At 41.9% G+C, this 18,077-nt stretch overlaps 1 protein-coding gene across 3 annotated transcripts in view; it reads left to right on the forward strand.

The window, feature by feature from the left end:
* Il33 (interleukin 33) overlaps positions 1-5,456 on the forward strand; it is a 40,148-nt gene extending 34,692 nt beyond the window's left edge. For all 3 annotated transcript variants that reach the window (XM_075973821.1, XM_075973822.1, XM_075973820.1), the window contains 3 exons: positions 265-315; positions 1,657-1,754; positions 3,335-5,456. In XM_075973821.1, the coding sequence (XP_075829936.1) occupies positions 265-315; positions 1,657-1,754; positions 3,335-3,523 (338 nt within the window). In that variant the 3' untranslated portion in view covers positions 3,524-5,456. The remainder of the gene's footprint in view (positions 1-264; positions 316-1,656; positions 1,755-3,334) is intronic.
* Positions 5,457-18,077: the final 12,621 nt, after the last annotated feature.

Raw genomic sequence — 18,077 nt, forward strand, 5'->3', positions numbered from 1 at the left:
ACTAGATCTTTCCAACAGTTTCAGTGTCCCATAGCATAAGTCTTTTGTGAAAGAGTATTTCTCTGCCATAAACAATAACAGCCATATTAGGGAACTCATCAGAGCATAATAATGTATTTTGAGATTTTTGTAGGAACTTCCAAAGTTTTGCTTTTATTGGTATATGACAAGGTTTAGGGCAAGGTTTTATGGCCCTGTGTATGATGGAACTGAAACCTTCAGATACAATTGCTTCTCACCAAGTGATACCCTGTTGTCTTTCAGACAAGATGCTGCTACGTTACTATGAGTCTTCGGAGTCCTCAAGTGAATCAGGTAATGTGGAGGCAGGGTGGAGGGGTGTTGCTTGAATTCTCATTCAGAACAAAGATGAATCTAAAATAGCCCATAATAAAGAGAGGCTCAAAAGATTATCTTCAACTCCATGCTCACTGTAATGTAAGACCTTAGTTTCTTAGAGCATTTATTCCACCTCATCTCTTTCTGAATTAATAAGATAAAGGCTTAGATACATATAGTACCTATAATAATACAGCCCTCCTCAGACACAGCTAAAAATATTGTGCTCAAAGGTTGTCCAGAGGCAGTTCCTTCTATATCATTCTGTTCGTGTTGAATGCCTCATCATTATGCCCAATCAGCAAGAGAGAGGAAACGGGTGAATACATTCCTTTTCCCTTTGAGGGCACAGCTAGAAGCTACACATCACGTCTGCTCATCTTCAGTTGTCAGAACTTAGCCTAAAAGCAACACTAAGCCATGAGAACACAGGCAGGGAAATGACAGCTATTACAAGACAACTCAGTGGCTTCACATGCACACAGGGAAGCTGATGTTCACAGCAGTGTCCGTTGGAATCAATTCAATTAGAATAGATCAAAGCAACAACAGAAATTCAAAACCTAAGCTTCTCCTCTGAGGAATTTAGAAAGACCCTTGGGCCAGGCTTGGTGGCACACACCTTTAATCCCAGCACTCAGGAGGCAGAGGCAGGCCAATCTCTAAATTCAAGACCAGCCTGATCTGAAGAGAAAGTTCCAGGATAGTCAGGGCTATTAAACAAAGAAACCTTGTCTTAAAAAAAAAGAATAAGAAAAGAAGGAGGAGGAGAAGAAAGGAAGGGAGGGAGGGAGGGAGGGAGGGAGGGAGGGAGGGAGGGAGGGAGGGAAGGAAGGAAGGAAGGAAGGAAGGAAGGAAGGAAGGAAGGAAGGAAGGAAATTAACGAACCATTTTCCTGGATTCTTTGGGTTAAGTTAAATTAAGATGAGTTACAAGACTTAGGGTTTTTTTTTTACTTATAATTTGTTTTGTTCTTTTTAATTGACAGGTAAAATTGTATTAATCATGTACAATAGGAAACTTTTAAAATTTTTTATTTTTATCTTATGTGTATGTATGTAAGTATACCATGTATGTGCAGTACTTGAGGAAGCCAGCAGAGAGCAATGACCCTTTGCTAAGTGAGCCACTCTATGGGTTCAGGGAACTGAATCTAGGTCCTCTGCAAGAGCATCAGGTGCTCTTAACCACAGAAGCATCTCGCCAGCCCCTGCCAGGAGCTTTTGAAGTAGCTGTTGTCTCTCTGTCTTGTAGAATGGTAGAATCCAGCCACATGGCAAGTGCATTGTCTCACATGCTATTGTTTCTCATTGTAAGGTGATGGTGTGGATGGGAAGTTGCTGATGGTGGACATGAGTCCTGTGAAAGACACAGACATCAGGCTGCATGCCAACAAGCAGAACCACTGTGTGAAGGTAACAGAACTGTAACTGGGTGGCTGCCGCGTGCGCATTCCGTTTATGTGGAGTTAGGTGTTAGGGGAATTGTGAAGACGGAGTTGTGTACATACTATTGTAAAGGAACACAGGCAGGTTCTAAGGGTTTGTTCGGGAGGGAGGGAAGGAGAGAAGTGTGATATGTGGCCTTGTACCACAAGTCTGGTCTCCAATAGTAGCACAGAATACCGGGGAACTTGCTAGAAAGCAGGATTTCAGACTCCCCCACAACTGAATCAGAACTAACTTCTGGAGCTTCATCACTTCACTCCAATTTGAGAGATAATGCAGAATGATCTCACAGCCTTTCCGATCGGCTGTGTTCTTCCAGGAATTGTTTTCTCTGTGTATAATAACTTCTGGCTCCAAGTCTGTCAAGGAGAGGACAGCAAGAGTGTCCATACAACGCCAGTTATTAATAGCACAAAATTCTGCATCTGATCCATTCTTACTTAGTCAATGGCAGGTGTCATTGGTCATGACAAATAATTATGAGCAGGTCAAGGAGCAAAGGAGTCAGAGCAAGAAGTTAGGGAGAAAACAGAACAGCATAATAAAGAAGACAATTTCTAGAAACAGGCAAAATTTAAGTGATTCACTGATCACATAAATATAACATCAACATAAACAGTGGACAGTGGTCAGCATTCTGCTCCAGAGAATATTCTCAAGTGTATATAATGCAAGCTCTAGCATACATAATAAAACATAAAAGCAGAGTGCCATGGCATCCTAAGTCCTTGCTTAATGCCTCACCAGCCCTGCCTCTTTTAACCCTCAAAGCAAGTTCATAATGGAATAATTACACTGCTCATCTATTGCTGTTGTGCAACCAACTGCCTCAAAACTCAATGGATTAAAATAATAATTGTTCATAGGTCCATAGTGATTGGGAGATTATACTGAAGACCTGAGTTGGGTCCCCAGTATTGACTGTCAGGTGACTCACAAGCACCTGTAACTCCAGCACCAAGATGGTCAAATGCCTCTGCCCACCCATAGGCATCTACATTCATGTGCACACACCCACACAGAGACGTACCCACGTCTATAATTTAAAATAAGATAAACCCTTAAAGATAACATGAATAAAAAGCATAATTTGTCTGTCACTAAGGATTTAATTAAATAATTTAATCTAATGAAAATTTAATAAAAATATGCCTGTAGTGAAAGTGGAAATGAACCAATCTGTAGGGAGGGCTGGCTCGACTGAAAAGTCAAGGTTTGCCAGATAAAGCAGCATGTTCTTTGTATTAGAGACAATGCGTAGCAAAAGAGGGGCACAAATCCAGAAGGGCCACATACAGATCTGCTCAGTCTACACCAAGCAGCATCTCTAAGTGCATCTGCCCCCTGTCAATCACTTCCACTGGCGCCACACACGTCCTTTGCCCTCTGCCGTTCCCCGCTCCCTCCTCAACTCAGTAAACCGACCTGCTAGACAGACCAAGCTATACGTGACTATTCTCCCATGGGTTCTCACCTGGGGGCGGGGGCAGCGTTAGCCCTGGACTTCCCATTCACATATCGGCTTTCTCTCTCCTTCTTCTCCTCAGCTCGAAAAGTGTCAAGCTCCACTGCCGCCAGCGGTCTTTTTCGTCGTTCACCAAAAGGCCTCCGACTATGTTTCGTTCGAATGTAGGAATCTGCCTGGGACATACATAGGAGTGAAAGATAATAAGCTGGCTCTGCTAGAAGGAGAGAAAAATGACGATGAAAATATCATGTTTAAGCTTTCTAAATAAGAAGCTTGTGGGTCCTGGGTTGAACGACTTAATGTTACCACCAAAGAAAGGATGAGAGAAAGCAATAGACATCTAAGGGAATGGCTTAAGATGCTGTGGAGTGTTGTCTTTTTATATATGAAAATTCTTTTCTTTTTCTGTACCACTATGCATTCAATAAGAACACGCATATATAGCACAGGGCATTGGTAAAGAAACTGAGAGACATTCAGCCTTGGCTTCTACGTTTGTCTGCTCCGAGACCTGAATGAATTCACACTTCCAGATTTCTTCAGGTGAGCAAGCACCATAGCTCATGCTAGGCTTTAGACAAGGGTTCATTTTAAAAGCCTTAAAAAGAATACGTGGTTTCTCCCCAGTTCTAAACAGAAGGTTGAAATCCTAGAGCAGCTAGCGGAGGACCAGCCGCTGCACAGACTGACCACATCTCAATTAGAACAGAACACCAAATGTATCGGCAGCTGCCCCCGGGGCAACCCTCAGACCACCTCTTTCTGTCAAGAAACCTAGTGCTCCAAATGCCTTCCTACCTAGACAGGTTAAGATAAATCTGTGAAAACACAGGATAACTGAGAAAAAAAAAGAAAGAAAAAGAAAGCCAGTATTTGTAAAGTGGAATAATGTTACCTCTACTTCTTTCCTTGGGGCAGGGGGTTGGGGATAAGGTTTCTCTGTGTAGCCCTGGCTATCCTGGAACTTGCTTTGTAGATCAGGCTGGTCTCAAACTCACAGAGATCCACCTGCTTCTGCCTCCCAAGGGCTGGAATTAAAGGTGTGTGCCACCACCACCCAGCTCTCTGTTTCCTTTTGAAAATTCTGATATCTTTTTAAGGTAACAGTTTAAGTTTAAGCAAGCCAAGCTTACATTAAAAAAAAAAAGAACACATTTTAGTTCGCAACTGTGGTTGAAATCATTGGCTATCTTTACTAAACTTCAACTCTTCTGTGAGTATGACCAGGCCGTGTATTAGGGCATCCACGTAGGATGGGACCTCACAGGGCAGTCAGAAGTCCTCCTACTAGGAAGACACCGAACTAACTTCACGTTCTCAGTAGCTGGCTGTAGCCTATGCTTGTAGCACACTGTGTCTTTCAATAGCTGGCTGTGGCCTATGGTTTGTGGCACGCTGTGTCCTTCTCGCCTGTTTCCAAAGAGCTATCACTATGAATGTGTGCATCAACTTGGAGGGAATTTCTCTATGGCTTGCTTTTCTTACACACAAATTCTTTCGTTGCTTGGGTTCACAGTAGCACTGTTCACTGGGGGATATGTTAGCTGAACTCTCTCCCTTTCTCTGGTCTTTTGACCAATGTATCTTTAACATATCTCCTACTCCCTAAACTTCATTTTTGTTTTCTCTGACGCCTATGTACTAACACTTTTATTCTGAGGTTTTACTTTACACTCTAGAATTTTATATATACTGACTAGTTACAAACTTGTTCACTAAACGTTTTTGTGTGTTTTACTGTTACTGAAGTAGTGAGATTTATATTCAACCGTACAGTAATGTTTTAAGATACTAAAGGAATAGCTGGATTATATAGACAATAGCAATTTCTACTACATTTTTATTGGCTTAAAATTTACAGTAAATGCAAAAGATAATAACAGAAAGCATACTTCTAAAAGTACAAGCTTTTAATTTCAATTGATGAAAGCTATTATAGATATTACCTGGTTGGATGTATGAAAAAAAAGGCTGGGGATTGCTGTATACGATCATACAATTATAGCATGATATAACTGTTTCATTAATCTTTTTTACTGTTTTACTATAGAGACAAAAGTGAAACCAGAATCTATGTCATCTCCCTGGAAACCTCGATGTTAACTATATGAATTTGTACAATATACATAAAATAATAATTAAGTAGTCAAATATGTCCATGACATTGTTTATAACCTTGAATAAACTATTTATCAAAATCACGTGTGACCATGACTTTATCACAGAATGTTCCAATGTTCTGAGTCTTTAATGAAAATGGGCATGCTCCAGTCCATCACGATTGACAAGGGAACTGAGCAGTTTGTTTCATAACTCAGGATATTTAAAACTCAAATTTGCCAGCAAAGGGATTATGCCTGTTTTGCTTCATCACCCTAGTGTCCACTGGGATAGACCTCCTCCCCTCCCCCAAGTGACTTTTGACTTTTGCTCCAGCCCAAACACACACCCACACGTTCCCGCCTCAGAAATTAACCTAAAATTTCCAACTCGTTACTCAGGTGTCTTTCTCTCGGTTGCCTGATTTTCTGTTTTGTTTTCTTTTAAAAGATATTTTCAGAGCTGAGGAGATTTTAAGCAAGCAAGAGGAACAGAGTCCAGATCTTAAGCACCCACATGGAAGCCAAGAGTGACTGTAAACCCCAGTGCAGGAGAGGGGTAGCGACAGGCTGATCCTGGGGTGCTGCTGCCCAGCCCCCGATTCTGACACTGTTTCAGATACAGAGGGGCAGTAGGGGAGCAAGCCTGATGTTGACCTCTGGCCTCTACACACGTACTCATGCACACATCCCACATACATACATCTTTTCCACATTATTACAATCAGTGTTTCATGCTTAAAATATTCAAATGCGTACTGACATTTTGTCTTACTTGCATTGCTTTGCTGGCTCTTAATACATGTTACTGGAAGTCATTTGTCCATTCAATTATATCAGAAATGATAATTTTATTTTATAGCTATCTCAAAATTTACAGTTTGTAATTTTATTTATATTCCTTATGTTTCTGTGTTTCGGGGGGATTTTTGTTTTCCAATTATAATTTTTTCTTTCCCCTCCCCCAACTCTCAGATTCTCACCTACCTCCCTACACAACACTTCCTGTTTTTCTTGCTCCCTTTCTCTAAAGAAAAAAAAAGGAATCAATAAAACAACAACAACAAAAAAATGAAAATCAAAACAGACAAACTAAGAAAAGAAGCTAGGGCAAAAATCTCCCAAAATCAAGCCAAAAGCGTACACAAAAGCATGGTGTCTGTTTTGTGATGCCCCTGCTACTCTTGGGCATGGGTCCTGCCCTGGAGTGTGACTGACATATCCAGGGACACTCCACTGGGGGAAAAATTGATTGTCCCTTTCCCAAAAGGTATCAATTACGAATAGCGTCTTGGTTAGAGGTGGTACTTTATGTCCACTTCCCCTCTAAATGTTGGGATTCTATCTGGGTTGAAACAGTGCGGGTCTGGGACATGTTGTCACCGTCTATGTCTGGGGGTTCCTATGCCTCTCAGCACTGCCGTGTCTGGAAGACAGTTTCCTTGGAGTCATCCACCAGCTCTGGTTTTTCCAATCTTTCTCCCTCCCCTTCCACATAGATCCCTAGCCCTTGAGGGGAAGAGTTTGATAAAGACACCCCATTTAGGGCTAAGGGCTCCAAAGTCTCCCACTCTGCATGCTGTCTTACTGTGGATCTCTTTGTTAATTCCCATCTACTTGCAAGAAGATGCTTCTCTGATGAAGGCTAAGTGATATTCTGCTCTATGGGTATAGCAATATGTCATTAAGAATAATTTTATTGCTATGTTCCCTTAGCAGAAAATAGTAGGTTTTCCCCTAGGCCTATAACCTCTCTATTCCTAGGTCTTTGTCCACCTTAGCAGTATCAGGGCTGGGTTCCATCTCATGGAGCATGCCTTAAATCAAATTTGAAAAAAAGGTTGGTTACTCTAAAACGTTTGTACAGTGCTCGAGTATAAATATTTGTCAGCGTTTTCCTGAGAGAAAGAAAATACTCCATAACAAACATAAATGAAGTCGGGTGGTGGTGGCACACACCTTCAATCCCAGCACTTGGGAGGCAGAGGTAGGCAGACCTCCATGAGTTCGAGACCAGCCTGGTATACTGAGCAAGTTCTAGGACAGGCTCCAAGGCTTACACAGAGAAACCGTCTGGTGTGTGTGTGTGGTGGAAATTCAATTGAAGTAAGACAGGTGCTTACTTATTTCATCGCTTGGCTCCCTATTTTCAACATATAACACTTCAATACCCAAGTTTACTTTCCTCATGATTTCCTATTACTGTTGAGGCTCTTTATCTTATAGGAGATTGTGTGATAACAACAGAGGTCTAAATAAGATCAAGATTCCAGGTCCTATGTAAATTTCTCTCTGCCCGCAAGCGCAAGCAGCATCCCAAACTGCTGCGACCCACAACGCTGCTGATACCGCGTTCTCTGACCAGCTGTTTCTCCAGCTCTCCAGATACTGAGTGTCTATTCTACAGTTTAATTCTGACATAGAAGCTCAGATTTACAAAACCACCCTTACCTCATATATTCTACACACAAGTCCACAGTTGATGCCGCACTCTCCTTATCTTCGTCTACCCCAAGTCCTCAAGATGGAGCCAAGGGTCTTGTGTATACCAAGCAAGCGCTTTGCCAACTGAGCCATACCCTAAACCCTATCCTTGGTCCTCCAATCTGGTTAATTTCAGGGGCTCCTGGAACACCCTGTGATAATTTGCTATAGTGATCCACAGAACTCAAAAACCACTCTGCCTGCCATTGTCAATTTATTATAAAGGATACGGCCCGGGAACAGTAAGAAGAAAGAGGTATGGGCAGGGGTATTGAGGTTACCCGTCTCTCTGGGAACGCCACTTTTCTTGTGTGTTCACCCCCTAGGAAGCCCTTTGAGGTTTCTCTTTCACAGATTTTTCAGGCTGATGCCATTACAGAGATACTGAATAATCATTGCCACTGCTGGCTGACCCCACTTCACCCCTTTACCCTTTCCTGTGGATTAGGCACGCGGTCTGAGGGGCAAGTAGGAGAGTGCCAGGTGCCCACTTAGGACCTAGTCTTTTTCTTTCATCGGAAGTTCCCTAAGAGCCCTTTAAGGCACCAACTCTTTTGTTAGCATACAAAAGACACTCTTACCAAGTGTTTAAGGAGCTATGCACAATAACTGTGGTAGAAGCCCGGATATTTATTTTCATTATGTTACAGCATCTTAACTCCTGTTTCACAATAACTCTTGCCTCAGGGTAGAGATAAATTTCAGGCATTCATCACTAATGTTTATAAATCCACTTTAAGTCATGCCATTACTGGGTCAGTAGCATCCTTGCTGGCATAGAGTACTGTAGAAGGTTAAAGCAGTCTGTCAAAGCAGACAGCAGAGTTTATCTTGTGGGTTCCACCCAGTGGCAAATCATTAACTGCTCTCAACCTTGCTCACCTTACCTGCTTTGTAAAACGGGAGACCGCTCATTTTAGCCTACATACATCTCTTGTAAATCCCACATATGATTATATATGTAAAGGTGTTTGGCTAACCGGATGAAGCACTTTATGAAAAATATTATACAAGCTGGGTATTTATAAATTAAATCTAAGCACCCAAAAGACAGAGACAGGCCAATCTCTGTGAGTTCAAGGCCAGCCTAGTCTAGATAGCAAGTCTGGCTAGCCAGGGCCATACAGTGAGACTAAGTGTGTGTATGTTGTATGTCTGTGTGTGTTTATTTACATATATACGTAATACACAAAGGAGAGAAGTTCATCTTGGTTTTCAGCAGTGTGTTAAAGTTTCACCACGGTTACATTAGGAAGAATGCTTCCACTGTGTTTCTGCTATGAACAGCCCTCTAATTTCACTTGTACCCTTAGCCCATTTGTCTCACTTCAGATTTTCAGATGGGATTTGTTGACAGATTTCAAGTTCCCCTTAGCTGTAAACACCCTTCTGAAACCAGCGTGCTTTGCAATGCCAAGAAGCAGATGTTTATGCTATTAAAATATTTAAAAGCATGATTTCACCTCAGAATACATAAACAGAGATGGGGGATTTGGTTGGCCTTTATCCACAGTTCTGGGGAAGTATGCTCCAAATTCTTGGAATTTCCCAAATACCATCCCAGGTTAAGAAGTGATGGACAGGAAGTTCTGATGGGCAGTAGGATTTGGTCATGTTGCTCACAGACATAGCCACTGCCCTTCCCAGCTCTGACTCCAGGATGGAAAATGCCATCATTCAGTCCCATGTACAAAAAGGACTTTCATCTAACCTCAAAAATCAGAATCAGAATGATGTAGATGGCAGAACAGAAAATACTGAATGATTTTTTAAAAAAAAGTGGCACAGCTGTTGTTTGATGAATAAGAACCATCTCATGATTATCAAGCTCTTGGGAGATGAATAAGGAAAGAATGGTCTAAATTTCCTGGCTGAAGTCCTATCAGGAACTAAAACATAAAACAAATTAGAAGGGCAGAAAGGAGCTACCCCCAAAAATATGTCATAGGTAACACAGACATCTGGGATTGGCACTTAATTAATTGTTCAGGTTCAAAACGTGCAGCGCATCCTGTCCCGGATGTGGTCATGTCAACATAGCTCGATGGGAGAGAGGAGAAACGGTGGCTTTGTACTGCATTGGCAGACAGAAATGGCTACAAAAGGCTCGTTACAGGAGAATGCTGCCGCTAGGGTGAAGAGGACCTGCCTAGTTGGATTCTTAATGCTAGCAACAACCAGACAAAAGCAGAACTTCTCAGGAAATTAGATAAACTTGGAAAGAAAAGAGGAGGGGACAGGAGAGGAACAGGGATGGGAAGGGAGGAAAGGGAAGGGAAGATGAAAGGAAGGGAGAGAGTGGAAGGGAAGGGAGGTATATTAAAAAGAAAAGTTTCCAAAAAAAGCAGAATTAAACACACACAATGCTCATTTAAAAAATCCTCCTCTTCTTTCCTCCCTCTCTTTCTCTTCTGAGATTTCAGGACGCAAAGAAAATATAGAATTGAAGAAAGGAACAAAAAACAACTGTTCAGGAAATAACAGTGACTCTGAAGAGGTCAAGTTTGTAAGAAAGAAATCTTTATAAAGAACTTTCTAGAAGTAAAGAATAGAACCGAGGAAAATTCTTCCCTCACTATGCTCCCTTCCCTTCTTCTTAGTACCAAGGGCTCACCACAAGGCTTCACCCATCCTAGGGAAGTGCTCTGCCACTAAACTACATCTCCATTGCTCCAATTCTAGGTTTCTAAAACTAAGAGGATTCTGGGGAGAATAAGCGACGGAGACATTCTTACTACGAGATCCATCAACTACTGGAAGACATCAGCATGGCCTAGAGAAGAAAGGACCTGGAAGGAGAGGGAAAGCAGAAGCTTTATCATGATGTAGAGACGCCAGGGCAGAGGTCCTGGGAATGCTAAACAACGGGAGACACGCCTAGCTCCAGTGAAGAATGGAATAGAAGAAACGACCCTTGAAGCCATGCGTGGACAATATACAGGGGAGGAAGGGCTTACAGAGAACCCTCAGGGGAGCAGACTCATTAAGTAACACACAAAACAAATCAAGAGAAAACAAAGACTACGTGAGAAATTCACCTGTAAATAAAGTTATCTTCATTATCGAACTTCTTTAGCTAGGATTGGTTTACGTACTATTGACTTTCTAATATGAAAAAAAAAAAAACCCTCTATTTTAAAAAGGGATAAACGTAGGGAAGTTTTTGCTTGTAGTAGATGGCAATTAACAGGAGACTGAGACCATCAACTGGTCGGCACACAGACAATAAGAAACCCTGCAGTGTTCAGCCCTAAATGGGATTTACATATCATACCCCTCCACTCAAGCTCAAGGATCTTTTAAGAAAAGGGAATGGAAAGACTGCAATAGCCAGAGGTGATAGATAACTTCAAGGAACCTACTTTCTGGACACACAGGGCAGTCGCACATATAAACTCACCGTGACTGTGACAGCACACACAAGACCTCCTTTAGATCGTGCCACCCAAAATGCCATCGTGGGAAAGGGTTGGGGTAGACATGAAATCCCACCGCTAACTTAAAAACTATTGGCACTTGATAGTTGCTGGAATAAGGAAAGTCAGTTTTCTTAGATGGTGTGACCCATGGTAGGATGACCACATTCTAAGGCAGGTCCCAGTCCCAAGAGTAGTTGGGTAACACAAATTGAACTCAGGAGTTAAAAAAACAACAACAACTAGAAATTGGGCGGATAGGCGTAAGGATGGATCTAGGAGTTGGGGGATGACTGTATGTGGTCAAAATATATTGTTAGGCATTCTCAAAGATTTTTAAAAAATATCATTTTTTAAAAGGGATGGCGTGACTTGGAAAGAATTCAAAGATTTCTGGCTTGAGCATCTGGATGTACAACAACATAGTTTACTGAGATAGAGAGAACCGACGCATTGAGGGAAGAGCTCCAGTTTGAAGGAGTTAGGTTACAAAGGCCTAACACACCACATGCAGATGTCAAACAAGTTCTTCTGCGTAGGACTGTGGCGCCTCGAGGTCTCACTCACAGAGATAAAATCTGCTACCTAACCCATTTCTAGTGGCAGATTTACATTGTCATTGTACCTTCAGGATAGGCATCTTGAACTTGTGGCTTAAATACAACACATGAACTTGTGTTCTTTAGAAGTCCTTAAGAGACTTCTAAAGAAACGTTTGATAAATAAAACAAGCCACTCAACTCAGGACCCAGAAGTCCCTCTTAAGGTCGTTGTGTGCCTTCCATGGAAAAGGTTACAAAAGAAACGGACATTATTATGTTCTCAGAAATCTGCAAGGTGACTCTTCTGTTTTGTCTAGTCTTCAAATAAAGGAGCCAAGACTTAACATTTTAAGCAGCTTTCTCAAACTATGTAACAGAGTTTGACAAGTTAGCAATTACCAGCTCTGGGAGCCAAATGTGTCTGACCCCGCTAATCTTCTCACTCTTTGCTTGGAGATTATTGTTTTATATAATAAGATTATCTAAGAACTCGATAATATTTTCTTCCTCTAGCATACCAACTGAGTCTACTGCTTCCTGAGAAGGTTTTTCTTCTTCCTCCACCCCCCTCCTTCTGTTCCTGAGAGATGGAATTCAATTCTTAACCCTGTTGTTGCTTTTCTTGAGGGCACATTTGGGATTCTCATTACTGGGCTTCGCAGAGTAAACAGATTCCTTGGCACTGTTGCCTTCAATGAGCGAGCCATTAGCATCTGCTGAGCAGGAGGGGACCCGTCCTGCAGCATCTGCTATTCTCATCCGTGGCTGAAGTGGCCTCAGCTATGTGGAAAGGGCAGTTCTCTCAGGCATTAGGTCACTGCTATTGCAAAAGGAACTGACCACACCCTCCCCATGGCCTTTCTGGATCATTTTATTAGGGTGTAAGTAGGTTTCAAAATGAAAACAAAGGCAGTGTGCAAGTCAGAGACTAACAAACATTCCAAAGTTGGTCATGAAATTGTTTTTAAAAGTATTTTTTTTGTACGCTCACACTGCAGACTTTCTAAAGTCAGAGTTTCAACTTGGCAAATTATTTCTATTTTACAGCCGTACTTCCTACTGTAAGTTTTTTGTTTGGGTTTGCTTTTGTAGTTTGTTTGTAGACAGGATCTCGCTATATCACCCTCTCTATGTAGACCAGGTTGGCCTGGAACTCACAGCTTTTGCCTGTCTTCCAAGGGGCTTAAAGTCAGGATTAAAGTCGCTACATCTGGCTTATAAATCATTTTGAAAGTGGAAGGAAAACGAAAGGGCATGCTGAACTACATTGCTTGAGTTTAAGAAATCATTTATTCTGCATTTTCTGGTTGGACAGCAGAGAAGACATTGTTCGGGGACTATGCCATAGCTGGCATCATCACACCACCTTTCTTCTTTGCTCATCGATAGTTAGACATACCTATCGATAGATATCTGATCAAATTTCTGTCTCTTTGCATGCTAAGCTGCACTGCTCTGAACATTCCCATGCTTTTCTCATGTTTCCCATGACGGATGTGCAAGGGTTTCTCTAGGAGTATGCTATGGTTTGGATAAAAATGTCTTCCATAGGCTAGCGGCTCTGAATACCTGGTCCCCATTTGGTGTTGTTTGGAGGTTGTAGAACCTTTTGGATATGTGACTTAGCTGCAGGGCTGTTGTGGGATAATGTTCTTGTACACTGTAAAGATCTGTCACTTATATTGGTTTAATAAAATGCTGATTGGCTGGTAGCCAAGGCAAGAAGTATCGGCAGGGCTACCAGACTAGGAGAATTCTGGAAAGGGGAAAGGTAGAGACTCAGTCACCAACCAGATGCAGAGGAAGCAGGATGAGAATGCCTTACTGAGAAAAGGTATCCATGTGGCTGAACATAGACAAGAATTATGGGTTAACTTAAGTTGTAAGGGCTAGTTAATAACAAGCTTGAGCTAATAGTTTATAATAAACAGATATATATATATTACAGTTTATAATTAATACATGCCTTTGTGTGTTTCTATGGGACTGAACAGCTATGGAACCAGGCAGGACAAAAAACTTCCATCTTCACACACAGGGGCATAAAGATAGGGCTACATTCTAGATGAACATGCGGCTTCCTGGCTGCTACCATGTAACTAACCACTTCATGCTTCCACTGTTCCAGCCCTGTGCCACGCTTGCTGCCAAAGCTTCTTGTCATGAAGGACTGTGAACCAAAATTAAATCTTTCTCCCTGATGTTGCTTCTGTCAATGGAACTAATAGAGTGGAGCTGAAGACTCCTGGGTAAAAGAATTTTTATGCTACGTTGTTTTCTAAAGTGGTCATACCAATTTACACTCACAAGCATAATGTATGAATTCTTTTACTTCATATTCTTATCCATACTTTACTGTTAGATTAGCAGCTTTTTGACAGTCTCATGCCATTCTGTTACTGTCTTAATAAAGTTTAAAGTGTTAATGATAAGATTAGCTTTCCTGTGCTGGTATCGTCCTGTCCCCATGTTTATCTTTCTATTGAACTTTTTAAAGCTGGGATGTCGAACTCATGTGCAGATCTTGGGTACTGACCTTTTGTTGAGTATATGGCTGTCATAAGTTTTTCCTGATCCTATGACACTACATGCTCATCTTTCCTTCTGTTTGTAAGACTTCAAAAGTGCTCACTCATTCAACCAAAAACTATTATCAAGTGCTCGTGATGTGGTAAAAGCTGTGACCAGCAGCAGAGACGCAAAAGTGCGGGTCACAGATGTGGTAAAGCTGTGGTCAGCAGTAGACTACAGTGCGGGTCACAGATGTGGTAAAGCTGTGGTCAGCAGAGACAACAGTGCAGGTCACAGATGTGGTAAAGCTGTGGTCAGCAGAGACTACAGTGCGGGTCACAGATGTGGTAAAGCTGTGGTCAGAGACAACAGTGCAGGTCACAGATGTAGTAAAGCTGTGGTCAGAGACAACAGTGCGGGTCACAGATGTGGTAAAGCTGTGGTCAGAGACAACAGTGCAGGTCACAGATGTGGTAAAGCTGTGGTCAGAGACAACAGTGCGGGTCACAGATGTGGTAAAGCTGTGGACAGAGACTACAGTGCGGGTCACAGATGTGGTACAGCTGTGGTCAGCAGACAACAGTGCGGGTCACAGATGGGCATCTCCTCACAAGGCCTCAGAGCAGTGCAGCTGGGGTGGGAATACAGCAGTGCTTTCCAGTTATCTTTCCATTTACCTTAACCCAGTTTCTTTTTCATATGCTAAATTGATCGTTTTAAAGTAGCCTATTGAAACTATCCCCTTGTTAGTTGTATTAATCGGGATTCTTCAAAGAAAAAGTGCAAACAGTATATGGAGAAAGAGAGAAGAAGAGAGAAAGAGAAAAGGAGATAGAAATAAAGAAATAGGAGAAAGAGAGCAACACAGAGAAAGAGACTACTAGCTAGTGGTACATGCATAGGTCATGCTTCTACCCTTGATGCAGCTTTTAAAAAAAAATATAAAAAGCAGAACATTTCTCTTTTCATTATTCTTAAAAAAATCTTAATTGAAGAAAAATTTCATACTATATATTCTGATTAAACTTTCCCCCTCCCCCAACTCCTCCTAATCTTGTCTACCTCCCTAGCCACCCAAGTCCATGCCTTCATGTCTTTAAAAAATAAAAGAAATAATAAGAAACTCAAAATAAAAACCAAAATACATAAGTAGAAGGCCAATAAGACAAAAAAAATCTCCAAATAAAGCAATATGAGACCAAAAATTTGACAAAAATATTGAGTTCGTTTTGTGTTGACCCATCTACTGCTTAGCATAAGGCCTATCTGAAATGTGGCTAACAAACCCAGTCAGATTCCATTGGAGAAACTAATTTTCCTCTGAAAGAGGGCATCATTTGCAAATAGCTTATTCTTGGTTTCCCGTCTCAGGGCTGGTACCCCATCTGGCTTGAACATGTGCAAGATCTGTGCGCGCTGCCACAGTCTCTGTGAGTTCATGTGTGCATCAGCCCTGTTATGTTGGAAGAACACTGTTTCCTTGGCGTCATCCACCCTCTCTCACTCTTAACATCTCTTTGACCCCTCTTCTGCAGAGTTCCCCGGAACATCCCATTTAGGACTGAGTAGTGTGTGTGTGTGTGTGTGTGTGTGTGTGTGTTGTCCTGTTGTACATCTCTGTGCTAATCCCCACCTCCCACAAGAAGGGGCGTCTTTGAGAATGGCTGAGTGAGGCATTGATCTGTGGGTGTAACAGAATATCATCAGGAGTCATCTTGTTGCCATGTTCCTTTAGTGAAACAGTAGTATTTGGTTTCCCCTAGATCCACGGCCTCTCTAGTCTCAAGGTTTTAGCCACTAGAGCAGTGTCTGGGATAGGTCCTACCTCATGGAGTGGGTCTTAAATCCAATCAGATTGAAGTAGCTGGTTACTCCCAGTGTGCCAGTATTCCACCAGCACCATCCCTTGAAGGCAGCTCACCACTGTGCATCTCAGGGTTGATGGTTACCTTTCTCCTCTAATCGGGTGCAAGGTTCCTTAGAGTACAGTGAACAACAGTCAGCAGGGGTAAAGTCCCTAGTGAGGAGCCAGCTCAACCTCTCTGTATTCAGTGAGATATGCAAGTGTTGTCTTCAGCAATAGGGCATTACCATCAGTTTGTAGAGCACAACCAAGAGTCTTGGCAAATGCCCAAGATGTTTGGGGTTTTTCTTGATGCCGTTTTGGTATAAAATCCGACTGGATGCACCTATTCCTGGCAGTGAAGACTTCACTGGGTGCATTGTCTCTGCCATTGTTTGCTGACTCCATTTAGATTTCTTTTATATATGTATATATTTTAGGAAGCATCTACAGTAGTAGGTTTCCATATGGTCCTCACATAATCCTTAGTGTTAACTGTTTCTCCCTAGAGTCCCTCTTTTACCCCACCCCATCTTTGTGATTGCTCTATTGCTGTGAAGAGACACCATAACCAAAGCAACTCTTATACAGGAAAACATCTCACTCGGGGCTTACTTGCGACTTTTGAGCGTTAGTCCATGAGCATCATGGAGACACGCATGGCACTAGCGCAGTAGTTGAGAGCTTTACATCCTGACCACAGGTGTCAGGCAGAGAAACAGGAACTGGACCTGGCATGGGCTTTTGAAACCTGAAAACCCACCCCCAGTGACACACTTCTTCCAACAAGGCCATACTTACTCCAACAAGCCATACCTGCTAATCTTTCCCCAAAAGTTCCACTAACTGGAGATCACGCATTCAAACATATGAGCCTATGGTGATCATTCTCACTCAAACTACCAAATCTCCTTTCTCTCCCCTCCACATTTAATCCTCCCATTCCAGCCCCCACTCCTGTCTTTTCATAACACTATATTCTATTTCTCCTTCTTTAGAAGACCCCTCCCCCAGTTCCTTACTAGTTACCTAATTTCTACGGTTATATGGAACGTAGCATGCTACATGTAGATCGCTAACATCCAGATATAAGGGAAATCATGCAGTATTGTCTTTTTAGGTCTGGGTTCATCTCATCAGGATTCCATCCTATTGCCTGCAAATTTCAAATTTTATATTTTTTGTAACAGCTGAGTAATAGTTCATTGCGTAAATGTACCACATTTTCATCAGCTGACGGACATCTAAGTTGTTTCCAATTTCTGGCTATTGTGAATAAATCATCAAAAAATGGATGAGCAAGTGTCTCTGTAGTAGGATGTAGAGTCCTTTGGGTATAGGCCCAAAGCGGTATAGCTGGATCTTGAGGTAAATCTGTTTCCAGTTTCCCAGGGAACTGACATTCCGTAGTGGCTGGACAAGTTTGCACTCCCACCAGCAATGAGTAAGTGCTCTTCCTTCCATACATCTTTTCCAGCATGAGCTGTCGTGTGTTGATCTTAGTCATTCTGACTGGTATAAGATAAAAATCTCAAAGTAGTCTTTATTTGAATTTCCCTGATGTCTAAGGATATTGATAATTTCTTTATGTGTTTCTCAGCCATTTGTGTTTTGACTTTTCAGAACTCTCTGCTTAATTCTGTAGCCCATTTTTAAAATTGGGTTTATTTCTCCTAAGCAGAGTATTTCTTTGAAGATGGTAAGTATAAAGCTACTACAAATGTGTTTAACTTCCTAGATTTTCTATGCTAAAAGAAATTATCGCATCACTGTTTCTCTGGGTGGGAATAATTCTCAGCTTCCCAACAAAGGAGTACCAATTCGGAAAGCCACAGGACATGGGTACAAATACAGACTCCAAACCTGAATTTATCCCAGCTAAACTCAACTAATAAGCCCACTGTCCGGAGAGTTTACACCACCATCT

The sequence above is a fragment of the Microtus pennsylvanicus genome, chromosome 5, assembly GCF_037038515.1.
Source record: "Microtus pennsylvanicus isolate mMicPen1 chromosome 5, mMicPen1.hap1, whole genome shotgun sequence".
NCBI classification, from domain to species: domain Eukaryota; kingdom Metazoa; phylum Chordata; class Mammalia; order Rodentia; family Cricetidae; genus Microtus; species Microtus pennsylvanicus.